General features: G+C 37.1%; 1 protein-coding gene and 1 long non-coding RNA gene across 2 annotated transcripts in view; one reads left to right on the top strand and one right to left on the bottom strand.

The window, feature by feature from the left end:
- LOC134796061 (uncharacterized) overlaps nt 1–15247 on the bottom strand; it is a 540671-nt gene that overhangs the window by 48025 nt on the left and 477399 nt on the right. The window lies entirely within an intron of this gene.
- Nucleotides 1–15247, top strand: part of LOC134796020 (dorsal-ventral patterning protein Sog) — a 113847-nt gene that overhangs the window by 95356 nt on the left and 3244 nt on the right. Inside the window, exons 4-14 of the mRNA XM_063767931.1 lie at nt 6246–6305; nt 6424–6683; nt 6770–6903; nt 8043–8316; nt 8399–8680; nt 8771–8945; nt 9780–9946; nt 10303–10512; nt 13542–13721; nt 14113–14233; nt 14656–14897. Of these exons, the coding sequence (XP_063624001.1) occupies nt 6246–6305; nt 6424–6683; nt 6770–6903; nt 8043–8316; nt 8399–8680; nt 8771–8945; nt 9780–9946; nt 10303–10512; nt 13542–13721; nt 14113–14233; nt 14656–14897 (2105 nt within the window). The remainder of the gene's footprint in view (nt 1–6245; nt 6306–6423; nt 6684–6769; nt 6904–8042; nt 8317–8398; nt 8681–8770; nt 8946–9779; nt 9947–10302; nt 10513–13541; nt 13722–14112; nt 14234–14655; nt 14898–15247) is intronic.

Below are 15247 nucleotides of genomic sequence, written 5' to 3'. Positions count from 1 at the left end.
TTTTCTTTAGTAGATTCATTAATCTCAATAAATAAATTAAAAAATATTCTTTATCAATTCTCTCTCTAGGCTTTACGTTTACATATAAATACCTACGTATAAAAAATATATTGTTATTCTGTTGCACTCAAAATTGCATTTTTTGTGTTCTATGGCTTATAAACGTCCGCGAATGCTGGCGTCCTTTCTGTGGACATTACAAAGGTGTTAACGATTTAGATACATTTTTCTTAGTATTTTATCCATACAACTTTTAAAAACCTTCTACAGGTTTAAAGGTGCCTACTTACCCTACCCTAAATTACCCTAAATTAAGAAAATCAGGCACTAAAATCCCCCGTAACTCATAGTAATAAGTTTTGATCCATAACTATGACATCTCAGTAATAATACATACAAAATCAGACATAGATCTTTTTAACCGAACTATATACCTATGGCTGAAGCATTCGATACAATTAATTGCAATAAGTGGTCATATCCTCGCCAATCTCGCCATGTCATGACCTGTAATTTAGAACTCGAATTATAACCCTACACGAATATACAGTTTTCCCACGCCTAATCAAATCCCTATTTAAAACCAAATCGACCTGCTTATTATTAAGATATTTTATACAAACATAAAGTTAAAGGAAAAGAAACACCTACGCTTTGCGTGGTAACTATATAGATGCCATAATAACATTTTTACACACAACATTCATTCGTCTATCTATCATATTATTTACAAACGTATTCACCAAAGTACATAGTATGTAGGTACACAACAAATATATCATTGACTGACGTCAAGGGGCATGGCATTAAAGAAAAATCCACTTGTAGGTACTGACGTGGTCTGCCAGATTAGACTCCTATATTTAAACCTAGACATCTCCTGATCTTATGGCATTATATCACATGGCCAAACATACAGCTACATTATAAAATACCCACTATATAAACAGTTGTGCATCCCACAATTTATAGATAGTTTTCTGTGTCATGTTTTTAATAGACGGGGGCGATAAATAATATTAAAACAGTCGCAAGAAAACAAAATTCACATTTTAACGTTCGCACTGTTTGCAGTAAGACACACCTTAAAAAGTAAATGTGCAGTTTAATTAATCGTAATATATTTACCTTTGGGCATGCCTGAATCAGTTTGGGAAATATGTGTAGGTACTTAGCGACTCCTATCGGACAACCATTGTTTTTATAAACTTCAAATAATTGCATCGTCCTTTTTAAGATCAATAGTTTTTTCGAAAAGGATACAGGATACAAAAACGAAGTGGGAGTACAAATCTGGCATTTAATGTCTATCTTAATATAGAAATAATGGTTCCGAATGAACCTTTCAATACAAAACTTTAAAACTGAATGTACACTTCCTTTACATTTAAGTTTAGAACACTGCTGTATACATACCAGTACACTTACTTACGTCTTAGTTACTCCGTAGTTCCTAGATCGAATGTGGGTGTTTTAATAAAATATAGCAGGAGGTACTACCAAATAAAGAGCTTGTAGATTTACAAAACACATTACTCTCTTTTGTCTTGCACAGTCGGGTAACAACGGGCACTTATGTACTTATTAGTCGCACAATAAGGAAACTACATAAGTACTAAAATATCTTAGCTTTAGTACTTTTAGATCGTAGAGGCACTAATTAGGAAACCTATGCTTTTAGTATTGTTACTTTACTTTACCTAATATACAATAAATCTAACTTTAAATCGAAAGATGGCTAAATGGGTCATTTATCTGTAATTCCAGTCTATTGTGAATGTTATTAGTCTTTTTTTTTTTACTTTTTTTTTTTACTTACTACATATTTAATACCTTTCAAATACAATATATATACAATGGTACTACTAAACTAAATTAATAACTAGCTTAAATCTAAAATAGGCCCTTGAGGCATTGTACCAAGGATGCTGGCGGCATTTCCTCGCTGTATCGCAATGCTGATACGTTGTGCGAGGTAGCCGCCAGCTCTTCGGTCACCAGTTACGTCAACCAGACGCTTGAATAGGTTTTTACAAGTTTTTTCCTGTTCTCCAAATTACGAGTATTTAGTACGTCATCGTGTTTTCAATTAGGGTTAAAGACATATTGACACAGAAAGTATTTAGCGATTGTTAAGAAATTGAAATCCCAAACAAAGACAGGATGATTTTTACATAATGCACCAGAGATTTTATTCAAAGTATTTGTCTAAATCTAAACGAAACCTACTTAAGTCTATCAAATCAACAGTTCGCATGAATCAATACGGTATTTTAGTAGGTACCATAAGTGAGTAATGCGTATGTCTGAGTATAGATGCTCGATTAAACGTTATAAGCAGGTTAAGCATATTAAAGAAAGCTGTCGCCAGCTTCCCAGACCTGAAGGCCAAGGCCACACACGCATCCTCGTTATTGATAGTACGTGAGCAAATTTAATGATGAGTAAGAACAAGCGTAAGTGGTAGAAAATGGTTTAACGCTATGCGTGTCTTAATTTTTGAGTTGTGGGCTAAATGGGTCAAACAGATCACTGTGTTATGTCTTTCCTGTAGACATACACGAGAGTTAAGGGCTATAAAGGCTAATTTTCTTATTTAACCCTTATCCACGTGAAAAGGTCCTCCTTTTATTTAAAGAACTATGATAAAATCATTACTTACATGCCCACAAGCTGTTAACTATTGCCCACAGGAGAGAAAACTAGTGTGTTCGCGCGAACAGTACATTTTTCTCTCCTGTGGGCAATAGTTAACAGCTTGTGGGCATGTAAGCAATGATTTTATCATAGTTCTCTAAATAAAAGGAGGACCTTTTCATGTGGATAAGGGTTAAATAAGAAAATTAGCCTTTATAGCCCTTAACTCTCGTGTATGTCTACAGGAAAGACATAACACAGTGATCTGTTTGACCCAAATACTGATTCCGAATCTCTAATTGACTGTGATCGGCGAAATAAGGTAATTTAAGTAAGTAAGCACTAATACTAATATTTTTTGTATGTAATCGGACCGAATACTTACGGATGACCCCATAATATTTAAGGGTAAACTACAAAAAAAAACTTGAATTCGTAAACACCTTAGTGCACTTAATCTTCTTTACACTTGTAAAAATAAAAAATAAAGTCTTAAGGAAGAACGCAACGAGCAATTTGAATTTAAAGTCGTATTTATTAGCTCCGCTTGGTTGTGCAATCAATATTTGATTGCCATTTATGAAGTTGACTTGCCAATACATATGAGCGTTGATCTACACGTATTAAATAATGACTGGACGAATATTCGTTTTATATAAAAATAAGTTCCTAAAAAATAGCATCGTGGGTTAAGTAAAATTATTCCATTAGCAAATCACAGTAAGAAAATCGTCACGGTTTTTTGGATATAGATTATCACGTAGATTACCTAAACACAAATAATGCACTGCTAAAAAAGTTTAGTTAAATTAAAAAACCGTTTTCTACAATATTAAATATATTTTGTAGATAGATGGCGAGTTGCCTAAAATTATGAAATCAACTCATTTTAATTTAAATGACTTTTGATAAGTAGGCTGTCATTTAAACTGAGGGTTCTTTTGACACCATTTTTCTACCATGAATTATTGATCGTCGCTTTGTATGCGCGGCTTTGAACGGCGCCGGCGTCGCTAGGCTGGCGCCAGGTTACATCATTCGATTGGAAAAGTCGCAACGGCTGCTCTAAGTAACAAAAAAGATTATAATGTGTCGTAAGTACTATTTTCCACTGTTTACCAAAACCAATGTTTGACGGGTGAAGGTCATATGAATCATGGTCATTTTTCTCGCATATGAAGTAACGATTTCTTTCTGCTTTGTTAGGGTTGTCATGTTTGACCGTCATACGCATCACACCGCACAGCGAGTAGGTACCTATAATGAAAGATGCGCTTGGCACTATGAGCTAACGCGGCGCCGAATATACCCGAAGAAGTATGTGTATGTAATACGAATCAAACTGTCACAGCTCAGTCACATCACGTCGTAGCTGATGAAAAGTTTAAATTTTCGCTAAATGACATTAATGAGTTTGGTCGTAAGGCGCCGAGAGGCCGAAGTATTTGTGCGCGCATAAATATTCATTACACCACACACACAGGCGCCCGAGCGTCGAGCCCCGCCAAGTCAAAGGTGCTGCGGCGCCGTACGCGCCTGCAGCCTCCGCTGCTCTGTATCTGGCCCTTTAGCTCGATTAACAAAACACAGATACCAATAGTACCAAAGAGAATTAGTACTTAAATTAAGTAGCGTTAGTAGTTTTGCTAGAACCTGAATTCGTTATGGGTCCTGTCTAAATATCATAATGTTTCGGCATCTGGATTCTTAAGGGGCCTACTGATTAACAGTCCGCCGGACGGTATCGGCCTGTCAGTTAGAACAAAATTTTGACAGTTCCGAACAACTGACAGGCCGATACCGTCCGGCGGCCTGTTAATCAGTTGGCCCCTTTAGGCGCTAGAAATATGTATGGATATTCGAGATACTTTGTCATATTGTAATACATGCAAATCATTGGCCGATTTGTGCAAAATATGCTTGTTGACTTGGGCTCTGGTCTTAGTGCACTTGCAAATATGTATCCTAGAGCTTCGACGCTGCACATCGCCGCCGTGGCGCCGTGTGCCAATAAATTCGGTCCGTCTCCGGCCTATAATGAATTATTATGGATTACGATCTGTCTTCGGGCATAACTGAATGAATAAACAGGTCCCGTCGTCATATTTCACTAGTATGAATGTTTACTGTGCATGTGTAAGTTTTGTGTTGAACAGATTTTAATTCATTTTATAACTACAGTAGAGTCCGATTAGTAGCGATCAACCGCTTATAGCGACGTAAGTATAGGCACTTGTTGGGTTTTAGTATGAGCTACTATAAAAGTACAACCGTTTATTGCAAACTAAATAAAACCCAATTCCCACTATTCAATTGAGCTTAAACTTCACATACCTACATAATTATGTAAGTTGGGTGACAGACAATGCAATATTTTGGTACCTTCGAGCTGACCTGATGATGAACACAGGAGGTGGCCATAGGAACTGTGTCATAAAACAACACACTGCTGTTTAAACAACTGACGTAAATATTTATATATTTTAATTTAATTGAAATGTTTTTTTTTCTTTGATTGTCGCATAAGTTTGTAAGAAATACAAAATGATGTAATTTTTATGATTACATTTTTTTTATTGAAGATCGTTTAGTACGACGTCCGGTTAGTACGACGTAATATCAGCGATCCCTTGGGCGTCGTTATAACCGGACTCTACTGTACCTATTATAATAATATGTACGACCTTACGAAATACCTACATACCTATGTGCAATGCAATTATCATATTAAACATATTATTTTAAAGTTTTATAGTCCTACTCAGATATTTGACAGAACTTTAGGTATCGCTCTGATGGCGTCTGTAGGTTTTCAAACCTTTCAAAATGTTTTTGTTTGATAACGTAACTTTGTAGATGGCTGCATTAAATTAAATGAATTGACCTTATGGTATATATGTAAATTCATGACTACTTGCTGTTGCGTAAAATGATCTCAACGATAGTTCAAGGAAAGCTAAAATATGGTAGTTTACATTGCAAGAACCAGTGCATATCGACAAATCGGGTGCCATCAAACTGTCGCGCGAAATGTCAGTGCTCTCTCTATTTCCGTCCAGTGCAAGACCCAACAAGAAAGCTATGCAAAACACAAATTCTGCTGTCGCCGTCTAGACGGCCTGCTACGATTGAATAACATTTGATCCAATCAACCCGAATGGAGAGGTCGACAGGGTCTTGCGAACGGCTGCAGGGTCTTCATTGGCGAATAATAATGCCCACGCAACCGACTTGCAAATAACTTTATTGCTACCATTACTTCCTCTTATCTTACAAAATTATACATTAACATTACCACGGCCTGGCAAATAGCTAGCATAGATATAGTAATATAACCAGTGCGATTATTAGTTAAACTTTATGTCTGCTGGAACGGCATGGTGACGGAATGGTGAAAGCGCTTAATAGGCATTCACAATGTTGTATTGCAGAACATGTCTGAGTGGGTAATAGTAGCCTTAATATGTAAGATATCAAAGCATTGAAACGAAAGCAGAGCAATAATTATACATTTGTCTGATATCACCTTCGGTACAAATTACCCGTTTATTTCGTTTCGGCATTATTACTGAGCAGACCGTTTAAATATTTTTCCTTTATTGTTTCAGCACCTGAGGATAGCCCGATGGTTGTTATGGGTCCTGAGGAAGACGAACTAAGTATGAAACGTAAGAATACTTTTCTGATCATTATTATGAATGATAACATTGATAAGCTATAAGTGCTAAAAGTACAGTTTTTCTGTGTTATCTGCCATGTCATGTAGCTTTTAAATTTCGTTTCCAGATTTTGCTGCGCTTTTGACGGGTCGGTCTCCGCTATGCATCCGCCGCGATGACATGACCGGAGTGCCAGTTGCTCCAGGGGTGGCCACAGCTCGGTTCACTTTCCGACGACGCCACCTGTATTGGTCGGTGATCGTGGGGCCTTCGATGACACCCCCAAGGGCTCTGTCCTTTTTAGACAGAGGGGAGAGATTATTGCTTGAGCATCCTTTGAAGAAGGCAAAAGGAGTCCACGCGACATATGAAGAAAAAACTGAGAAGGTACGTACATAAATGTGCTTCGAATCCGTTGGTAGTTCCGTTGCGTTTCTGAATATTCATTCTTACCGCTAATCTGTTCTTTACAGTTGTGCGGCGTTTGGCGCCGGGTGCCTCGCGAGTACAAGCGGTTGCTCCGCGAGGGGTCCTTATACGTGGCTTTGATATGGGGTGATGAAAAAAACAGCACTATGGACAGTACCTTGAGCGGCCGCATTAATAGGTTATTAGAAAATTTTGCTTAAAATATCAACAATAGAGTTTCGAATACATATTTGCGGATGGATACATAATAGGTATATAATACATAAAGTCATAATGAAGTCATAATAAAGATTATTTTCACTCAACTAGATTTACGGATAGAATAAGTAGTAGGTAACATGTTACATTTTTACACACTGGGATCAAAGCTTCGCTAAAATAGATCTCCATGATAGAGTGCCCTTGAAGCAATCATTCTGAGAATTGCGAGCCGACAGCCTCATAGCACGTTGTGTATTGTAAATTAACTAACCGTGTGATGAATTGCGGAAAGTACCGCCTTTACTGGTATCAAGATAGGAAAAATACCAAGTAAAGCAGTTCCCATGCCTACATTTCTTGCAAGTACGTATCCGAGCGGCTTCCTAATTTCCAAGACTTACATTCAAATTACTGACATTAATTCGCCATATCGTTGTGACAAGAATTTTAATTTCGAACGTGTACTGTGAACTAAAGTTTAGAAATCATAGGAAAAACGTAAGCATTGGAATACTTGTGTTAATGATCTTTATTTAGGTACGCATATATTGTCGTAGTAGTGGCATATAAATAAATACTCGCGCAACAAGACGCCCAGACGACAGTGTTAAAAGTTAAAACACGCATTCATCTTCTCAAATATACGCGTCGCCGGTTACGTCACGTTTGTTTACTAGACTTGATGCTCTAGTTTTCCCACCGCTATTAGGTTAGGAAGCTCCTTTCCGTATTGTTAAAAGTTTTTAGTTTATGGTGTTCACTTTTAAGATAAACCTGTTACCACGCTATTTATAAATGTAAATTTAAAATAATGATCGTTTTTTGTAAATTTGTTACTATACTTATTTCTTATTTTGATTTGTGTAATACTTCTCCATAAAATACCTTATTATTATTAGAGTTACCTATAAGCAATAAAGTGACTAAGACGTAGGCTGTAATAGCAATGCTTGATTCGTTACTTCTAATTACGGGTTTGGTCATCATGACTTTACAGTAGGTATATTGTACTCAGTAGTATCTATTGTATCTAATCATAAGCTTAAATATGTTGTAACTCTCAGTAATACCTATTCTTACACTTTCAACAAAAAATACTTTTATTTTATTGACCAGGTACCCGGCATTATCCACCGAAATGTTCACGTCACTCCTCGAGCCCGAACAGCCACCTTCAGTTTTCGAAAAAGGAGCCTGTGACGACATCCGCATGCCTGGCCAAGAACCAGGGTGGTGGGGCGGAACTGCAGTGGTGACTGGGGCCGCTGGAGCGGCGCCCAGCTTACACCTAGCTCTAATTTACAATGGAGTCTTCCCACCCACCGGCAAAGATCATGCCGTCAGAGTGATGCTCACACTGCCGGATAAAAATCAAACGATTATAGACGAGGTAAAAATTGTCATAATTTTAACTAATTATTTAGATTTCTGAGTAATTTTTAGAAATTGATGTGTATATCTTTCATCGACAGATCCAACCTGTGTCTAAACCAAGCTATGAGATAAACATCCTTGAAGTGTCTACCCCGGTATCAGCAGCAGAACTACGCTCACTTTCTCGGGGCCGTCTACTTCTGACTGTGGAAGCGGAAGGAGCCCCTGAGCGCCGAATTTCAGGAAGCGTCAGGCAAAGGGCTGCCTGCGAGGTGTTCCATTCCCCACTGCTAGCAGAAAGAGCACCTGCCTCACTTGCTCCTGAAGGCATGGCTGTGCTGTACATTGATAAGGAGGGATCGCTTGTGTATGACATACAGGTACGTCTAATATCTTATGTATTGATGCATCATCATTTTTTTAAATGTAACCATACATAAGGATTTATCGATTCAATAATTTATTTTCAGGTCGAAAATTTGGGAATCACTGATCCAAAGATTACTCTAGTCGAAGAGCAAGGAAAACGTCATTCTCAAGTTGAAATTCTGGACACAAGAATGGGAGTTCTGGCTCGACCCAGTGCTCGCATTTTTCCACCATTGTACGAGGATCAGTTGGCTGTCCATATAGGAGCTGACGCTGGTAAGTTATTTATGAAATACAGATTTATTATACTTCATTGTATCCAACAAGTGGCGACTTGGCGAGGACAGTATAAAAGTTTTGCCAAAGGTTCAACCAGCCAGTGCAGTGTAGAGATAGGAAACTAAATAAATAGATTAAGGAATAAAATGGAATCAAGGATGGACATGGACAACTGTGGCTAAAGTGTTTTACCAAGGAAGAAAATGACTCATAGGTACTTTATCATAAAGAAATACATAATCAGGTCATAGGTACTTTATCATAAAGAAATACATAATCTGAAAATGTATACATAGTATACATTTTCAGATTATGTATTTCCATGAGTATACATAGTATACATTTTCACACTGTAACGGCAGCTTCTAAGAAACCACTCAAGGGAAAGGGAAATGGCTACCGCAACTTATAATTGTAGACACTACTACAGTTGAAGGGCAGCCTACTTATAGCCCTTATCTTGTTAAGTAGGTAGTTTCCAAGAATTCTTGAATTCTGTTGTTACATCTTTGTGACGACGATTTTGTGTACCTGATTTAGAGGCGTAAGTTGCAAAAAAGTCAAAGTTAAGCGCAATATATTTCAAGAATATTGAATGTCCGTACAGTCAGCAACAAAAGTAAAAGTAAGTAACTACGCGTCAAAACTTTCTACCGTTCTCTAACCTCTGAACAAAAAGATTTATATCTTTATATATATAGCGAACTGCTATGTTAATATTAAGTAATAATAAAAATGCAATTTCCGAAATGTAAATCAAAAAGCACGGTCATGGTGTAATAGGCCTTTAAGTATAGTTACGTCCTATAGCCTGAATTAATAATGTTCTAGGTCCCCCTATCCTCCGCGGCCGCCTGACGTCCCGGCCGCTGCCGGACGCTGCAGGCGAGGGCCCCGCACTGCTCCGCCGAACCGACGCCCGCGCACCCGTCTCCGCTACCCCCATCGCTGGTCTTGCCTGGCTGTCAGTTGATTCTCTTTGTGGAATTCATTATGAGGTAACTATTACTGAATTTACTGCAATCTTTTAACCTCAATCAAATCAGACGCAGGCAGGTGTTAAGCAAGTTTGTCGAAAGATTTCAAGAAGTCTGTCCTATTTAGGTATCTTAGTTCGATTATCAGGCAGAAACGTGAAGCTGCTTCATGTATGTACTTAACATATCAGGCAATGAATTGCTACTAATTTCTTCGCAGGTTCTAAATAATCTAGCTAGGTATGTAACTACATTTAATTTTATATCAACTTATGATAGTAATTTGTAGATTAAAACGGTAGCTAGATGCTTTGTAAATTCCTCTGTCTTGTTATATATTCTTTTACGTTTGTTAACCTCTTGCTCTCTTCGTTAAGGTGGTAGTAACCAGCAACCCAGGCGTGTGGTCGGCATTCCTCGAGACCCACGCGGCGTCGGGCGCCAACTCGCGAATGCTGGCCGGCATGGAAGGCTGCGTGCTGGAGCCCCACCCTGCCGAGCTGGCAGCCTTGTACGCTGGAGCTGCCTATCTGGACCTGAGGGCGCCGGATAACGACACTGCTCTATTGCGCACGCGATTACCACAGGTACCTACCCAATATTTTACGCTAAAAGTATTTAAGTTTTGCCCACCACAAACACGCATAGCATAAAATATCTATTTAATGAAACAAGTGATTAAGGGTCAGTTGCACCAACCACATTTGACAGACTGATCAACGTCAGCCGGCGCCCCCCGGCGCTTTACTATGAAACTTTCCATACATAAAAATATTGCGAACTCTTTAACGATACGAACAGTTTGGTGCAACCGACCCTAAGTCCGTCAAAGCTAAGTGCATAGCATAGCGTGGCTAAACTTATATATTTGTCACCGTTAAGTCGACGCAAACTTAGTGCAGATGGACTCTATAAATTACTCATTAAAGGACGAAATCATGTTTTCTGTTTCCAATATTTTTGGTCGCGAGGTGATCAATTATTTTTCTATCTTAGCTTTAGTACTAGGGTGGATTTCATCACCAAAAATTTCACCATACAAAAAAATATTTTTTTTTAATGTTTAATTTAACACGATTCTAGCTGGGTAAAGTAATAGGGGGCTGTATATTGAGGATATTTATGGTATTTATACAATCATTTGTGGCTTATATTTGAAGTTATCGCTTTCGGAAAATAAAAACGCAAGATGGTGATGACAATCATGGTATGGTAATGACTCTTTTATAGACGGTAATGACACTGCATGTACGGTAATGACGATTTGGGAACTAATTTATATATGTATTAAAAACGTATTAAAAAAACAAATACTTTTTTTAATTGTAAGGCTTTAGAACTTTAATAAACATTACAAATAACATGTTTTTGAACATAAGACTAGCTACATAAATTATTTTTAGAAAATTATAAAAAATACATTTTATTCATATAAATAAATATATAACAAGTATTTTTATTGTATAATTTTAAATAATTTATATTCCGAAATAGGCAATTTATGTATTCATTTATTTTTTTGGGTTTTTTCAATGTTAAATCATATTAACAATATTGTACTCTTATTATCAGTTTATACCCGCATCTTCTTTTATCTACTGCATAACTTGGTATTTATATCATATTATAAAATTGCTGGCTTACCAGTGAGCTTAATTTTTATGATATATTACTTTTTTTTTGATAATTTGATTCATTGCATAAGTTTGTATTTTTGTTGTTTTATAAATTAACTTTAAAAATAGCTATAATGATTTAAATCCATATATATATTGTTTAATAGCTAAACATTAATATATAATCAGTGTTTTATAAGTTGCAAGACCCCTACTTGTAATGCATGTCATAAGTTACAAAATGTTAGGTATTGGGTCCGGTGACTACCCAATGGTATAATTATTAATTGCTGTAATTATATACATCAATTAATATAACATTATCAAAAACATAAGGCCATTACGATAGTGAGCCAGTACCGTAGCCTATGGTTGCTTAAAACTTAATGTATGTTGCTTGTTTAAATACTTTGTTTTAACACGACTAACATGCAATTACAGACTCTAAGTTGCACGATTTACATTATTAGATAATAAAAAATAAACATTTGTATGTTCTAAGTTCTAAGTGACCTAAATTTTGCCTACTTCAGTCAAAATGTTATTTAAAACTAACCATCCTCTAGTGTGAAAAAAATAGTCATATCTTCTTCTACATTTGTTCTACATTTATAAGGTAGACATTATATAGTGTTAGAAGACATTATATAGTGTTAGAGAACGTTTTTCAAACATACAGCTTAATTTCATACTGAATTATAGCAAAATAACTAGAAAAGTTTCTGAGAACCGTCATCACCATACACATGAAATCATCACCGGTCGTCATTTTTTCCCGGTGATGATGGGTATGGTGTTGACGATTTGAGAGTTTCTTGTTTTTATTTCTAGAATACGAATAATAGTAGTTAATGTCTATGCTACACAATAAACTTCATGTAGTTTGCCATTCATTTCAATAATTATTTCTAATATATCATTTGTAACTTTTTTAAACCAAAGCATAACGGTGATGATGCTCTGTTGTGACAAACTACGTTTTACAAATTTGTTCGTAATATTTCTCACGATTCAATGATGTGACTTTATAGTGAAATCATTTTTGGCATTCTATATTAAAGTGAAAAATAGGGCAAGGACCTTTAGCGGTATTTCGTTGTTCATACACGGAGATAAGCTCACATTGACATTACCATGACGGTGTTGACGAATATTCGTGACAAAATTTTAAATATTTTTAAATGTACTTTCTCGGTGAAGGAATTATTGCATATTTTCCCATGTGTTAAACAACAACATGGAAAAGATATAAGTAAAAGAAAAATCGCAATCGTACGATAGGTATGCTAGAATTTTCACTGCAAACAATAAGGTTCAGATTTTTCCGGTAGACGGTGATGATTTTAGACACATAAAACATTTTATATAAAAAAAACTATTAAGTTATTGGAGATGGTAATTGAAGGAACATGAAGATAATAGTTCTTAAAAACATATAAAAAAGTTGCAACTCGCACAACCTACTAGTTTTTTTTTAAAAGACCGAACCATAAGTTTTCGCAGGATTTTGAAATCCACCCACTAACTTTATTATACTATTCATTCATGCTTTCGGATCACGTTATTAACACTCGTATTTTTTTCATGCTGCTTACGTAGATGATAACAATTATAAGGTAAGACTTCTATACGTTATATATCTACTTAGTCTAAACTTATCAGTTCAAGTGTCATATAGAAGCAAAATCAGCAACATCGACTTTTTACCTGTTGGATGTTGCTGACTTTGCTTCTATATGACACAATTGTTCTAAGTTTCGCTAAGACAAAGAAGGAGTAAGTACCTACCTACAAGTCTATATTAATAGGCCACCTGTAAACAAACCGCCTTGGTGCATCAATGTCATAGTGAAACCTTGTAAAAAAATTGTTTAAGGCCTAGTATGTAAAAGTTACTCTATGGTTTACTAAACAAATTAGTGCTGCACTCTGGCGGCAGAACATTGCAGTAATACTCCCTATTTACAACATTTTTCTCAGTTTATATTTACGTATTCCAGATAAGCGTGCCCGAGTCGTGCCTGCCATCGCTGTCGTGGCCGACGGACAACGCGCTGAGTGTCAACTACCCCCCTGAGCAGACGAACTCGCTCCCGCCAGACAACTCGTTGCCTAACACTGCCTCGTGCTACTACAATGGAAGATTTTACGAAGACGGTGCCCAATGGATGTCAGCTGAGGTATTTTGGGTTCCGTGAAATTGCCCGTTTTATTACATTCTAAAAGGTTATGTGAACTAAAAAGTAGCTACTGAGTTTAAATGTTTAAAATTTGTTTTTATCTAAACATTTTTTGATAACCCTTCGGGGTGTAAAAAGGAAAATTCTATGGCTAGTTTACGTATTTCATGAAAGTTGCAAATTCTAAATAGTTTTAGTCTTTTATCATGGACAATTGGACACCGCAATTAATGATGGTCATAATATATCAATCATCATGGGGCTTATATATTTATAACTTATAACAGTTTGAATTCAATACGCCGGTATATTATCTCTCTTATGAGATTTAAATAAATCCTTACCATGTCACCAAGACAACAATATTTACAAACTTCTTTCTCTTTTCTAGTCATGCAACATGTGCGGTTGCGAGCATGGCGTCCTTCGCTGCGATCCCGTCAGGTGTCCACCCGTCAACTGCGCCGTGCCAACTATCCAGCCTCCGGGACAATGCTGCCCTATTTGCACCAGTGAGTTTGCTTTTTTATCTGCGCCATTAGCAGGCTCTAAAAACAACGGAACTTTTTGCGATCTATGACAAATGTACTTATTTATCTCACGAATAAAAACTCATGGGATAAATGCGTCGCTCTTTCCGATGGAAGCTAACAGTCGATAAATTTATCCGTAGGCGTTTTTCCTCTACACTTGCCCAGGAAAGCTAAACTTCACCACGGAGAAACACATTAATCTTACCCTTTACTTGTAGGTATTCTTGAGAAACTTTAATTCTGAATATACCACTTACTGGTCCAACCATTTATACCCTCCCTTATAGTCCAGTATTTTTGAGAAGAAAATCTTGAATATCTCTTAAATGTATGCTAAGCTGTGGGATGTCCTCGAGTAAAATGTACCCTAAGGATTAAGAATAGAATGATTGCTTTTTCAGATTCAACCACAGCAGTATGGAACGAGTCTCACGGCTGCCATTTAGCCGGGCAGTACCACGCGCCCGGCTCCTCGTGGCACCCGTACCTGGTGCCGGGCGGCTACGACACGTGCGCGGTGTGCACGTGCGAGTTCCCGACGCGGCAGGTGAAGTGCCCGCGCGTGCGGTGCCCGCCGCTCAATTGCTCGGACAAGGAGGCGTACAGGCCGGACAAGAAGGCTTGCTGCCGGGTGTGTCCTGAGGTCAGTTCAGCAACTTACTAGTACTATTTAAACCAATACAGTTTTTACTTTAAAAGACACACACACGTCTTTTCAGTTGGACCCAAGTCGAGTAACTGTAGGTGTAACTGACTTGATAAGTTACGAGTATTCTGAGGTTATACGTACCTACCTTACCTACTACACTATAAATGTGGTAGAGTTAAAATGGAAACGCCGCATTGGTGGGTGTATTTCACCCACCATTAACCCAAAGATATAGGTTTTGTTTAACCGTTTTCAATATACATTCTTTACAGACAGGTAGCCGCGTAGGTACAGTAGGTACAGCGAAATTATTTGTAAATGTACTTTAATGTCTAGATAATAAA

This window comes from Cydia splendana, chromosome 13, assembly GCF_910591565.1.
Source record: "Cydia splendana chromosome 13, ilCydSple1.2, whole genome shotgun sequence".
Classification (NCBI taxonomy): domain Eukaryota; kingdom Metazoa; phylum Arthropoda; class Insecta; order Lepidoptera; family Tortricidae; genus Cydia; species Cydia splendana.
The sequence above is the reverse complement of the archived record's forward strand: the minus strand, read 5'-3'. Positions and strand labels throughout refer to the sequence as shown.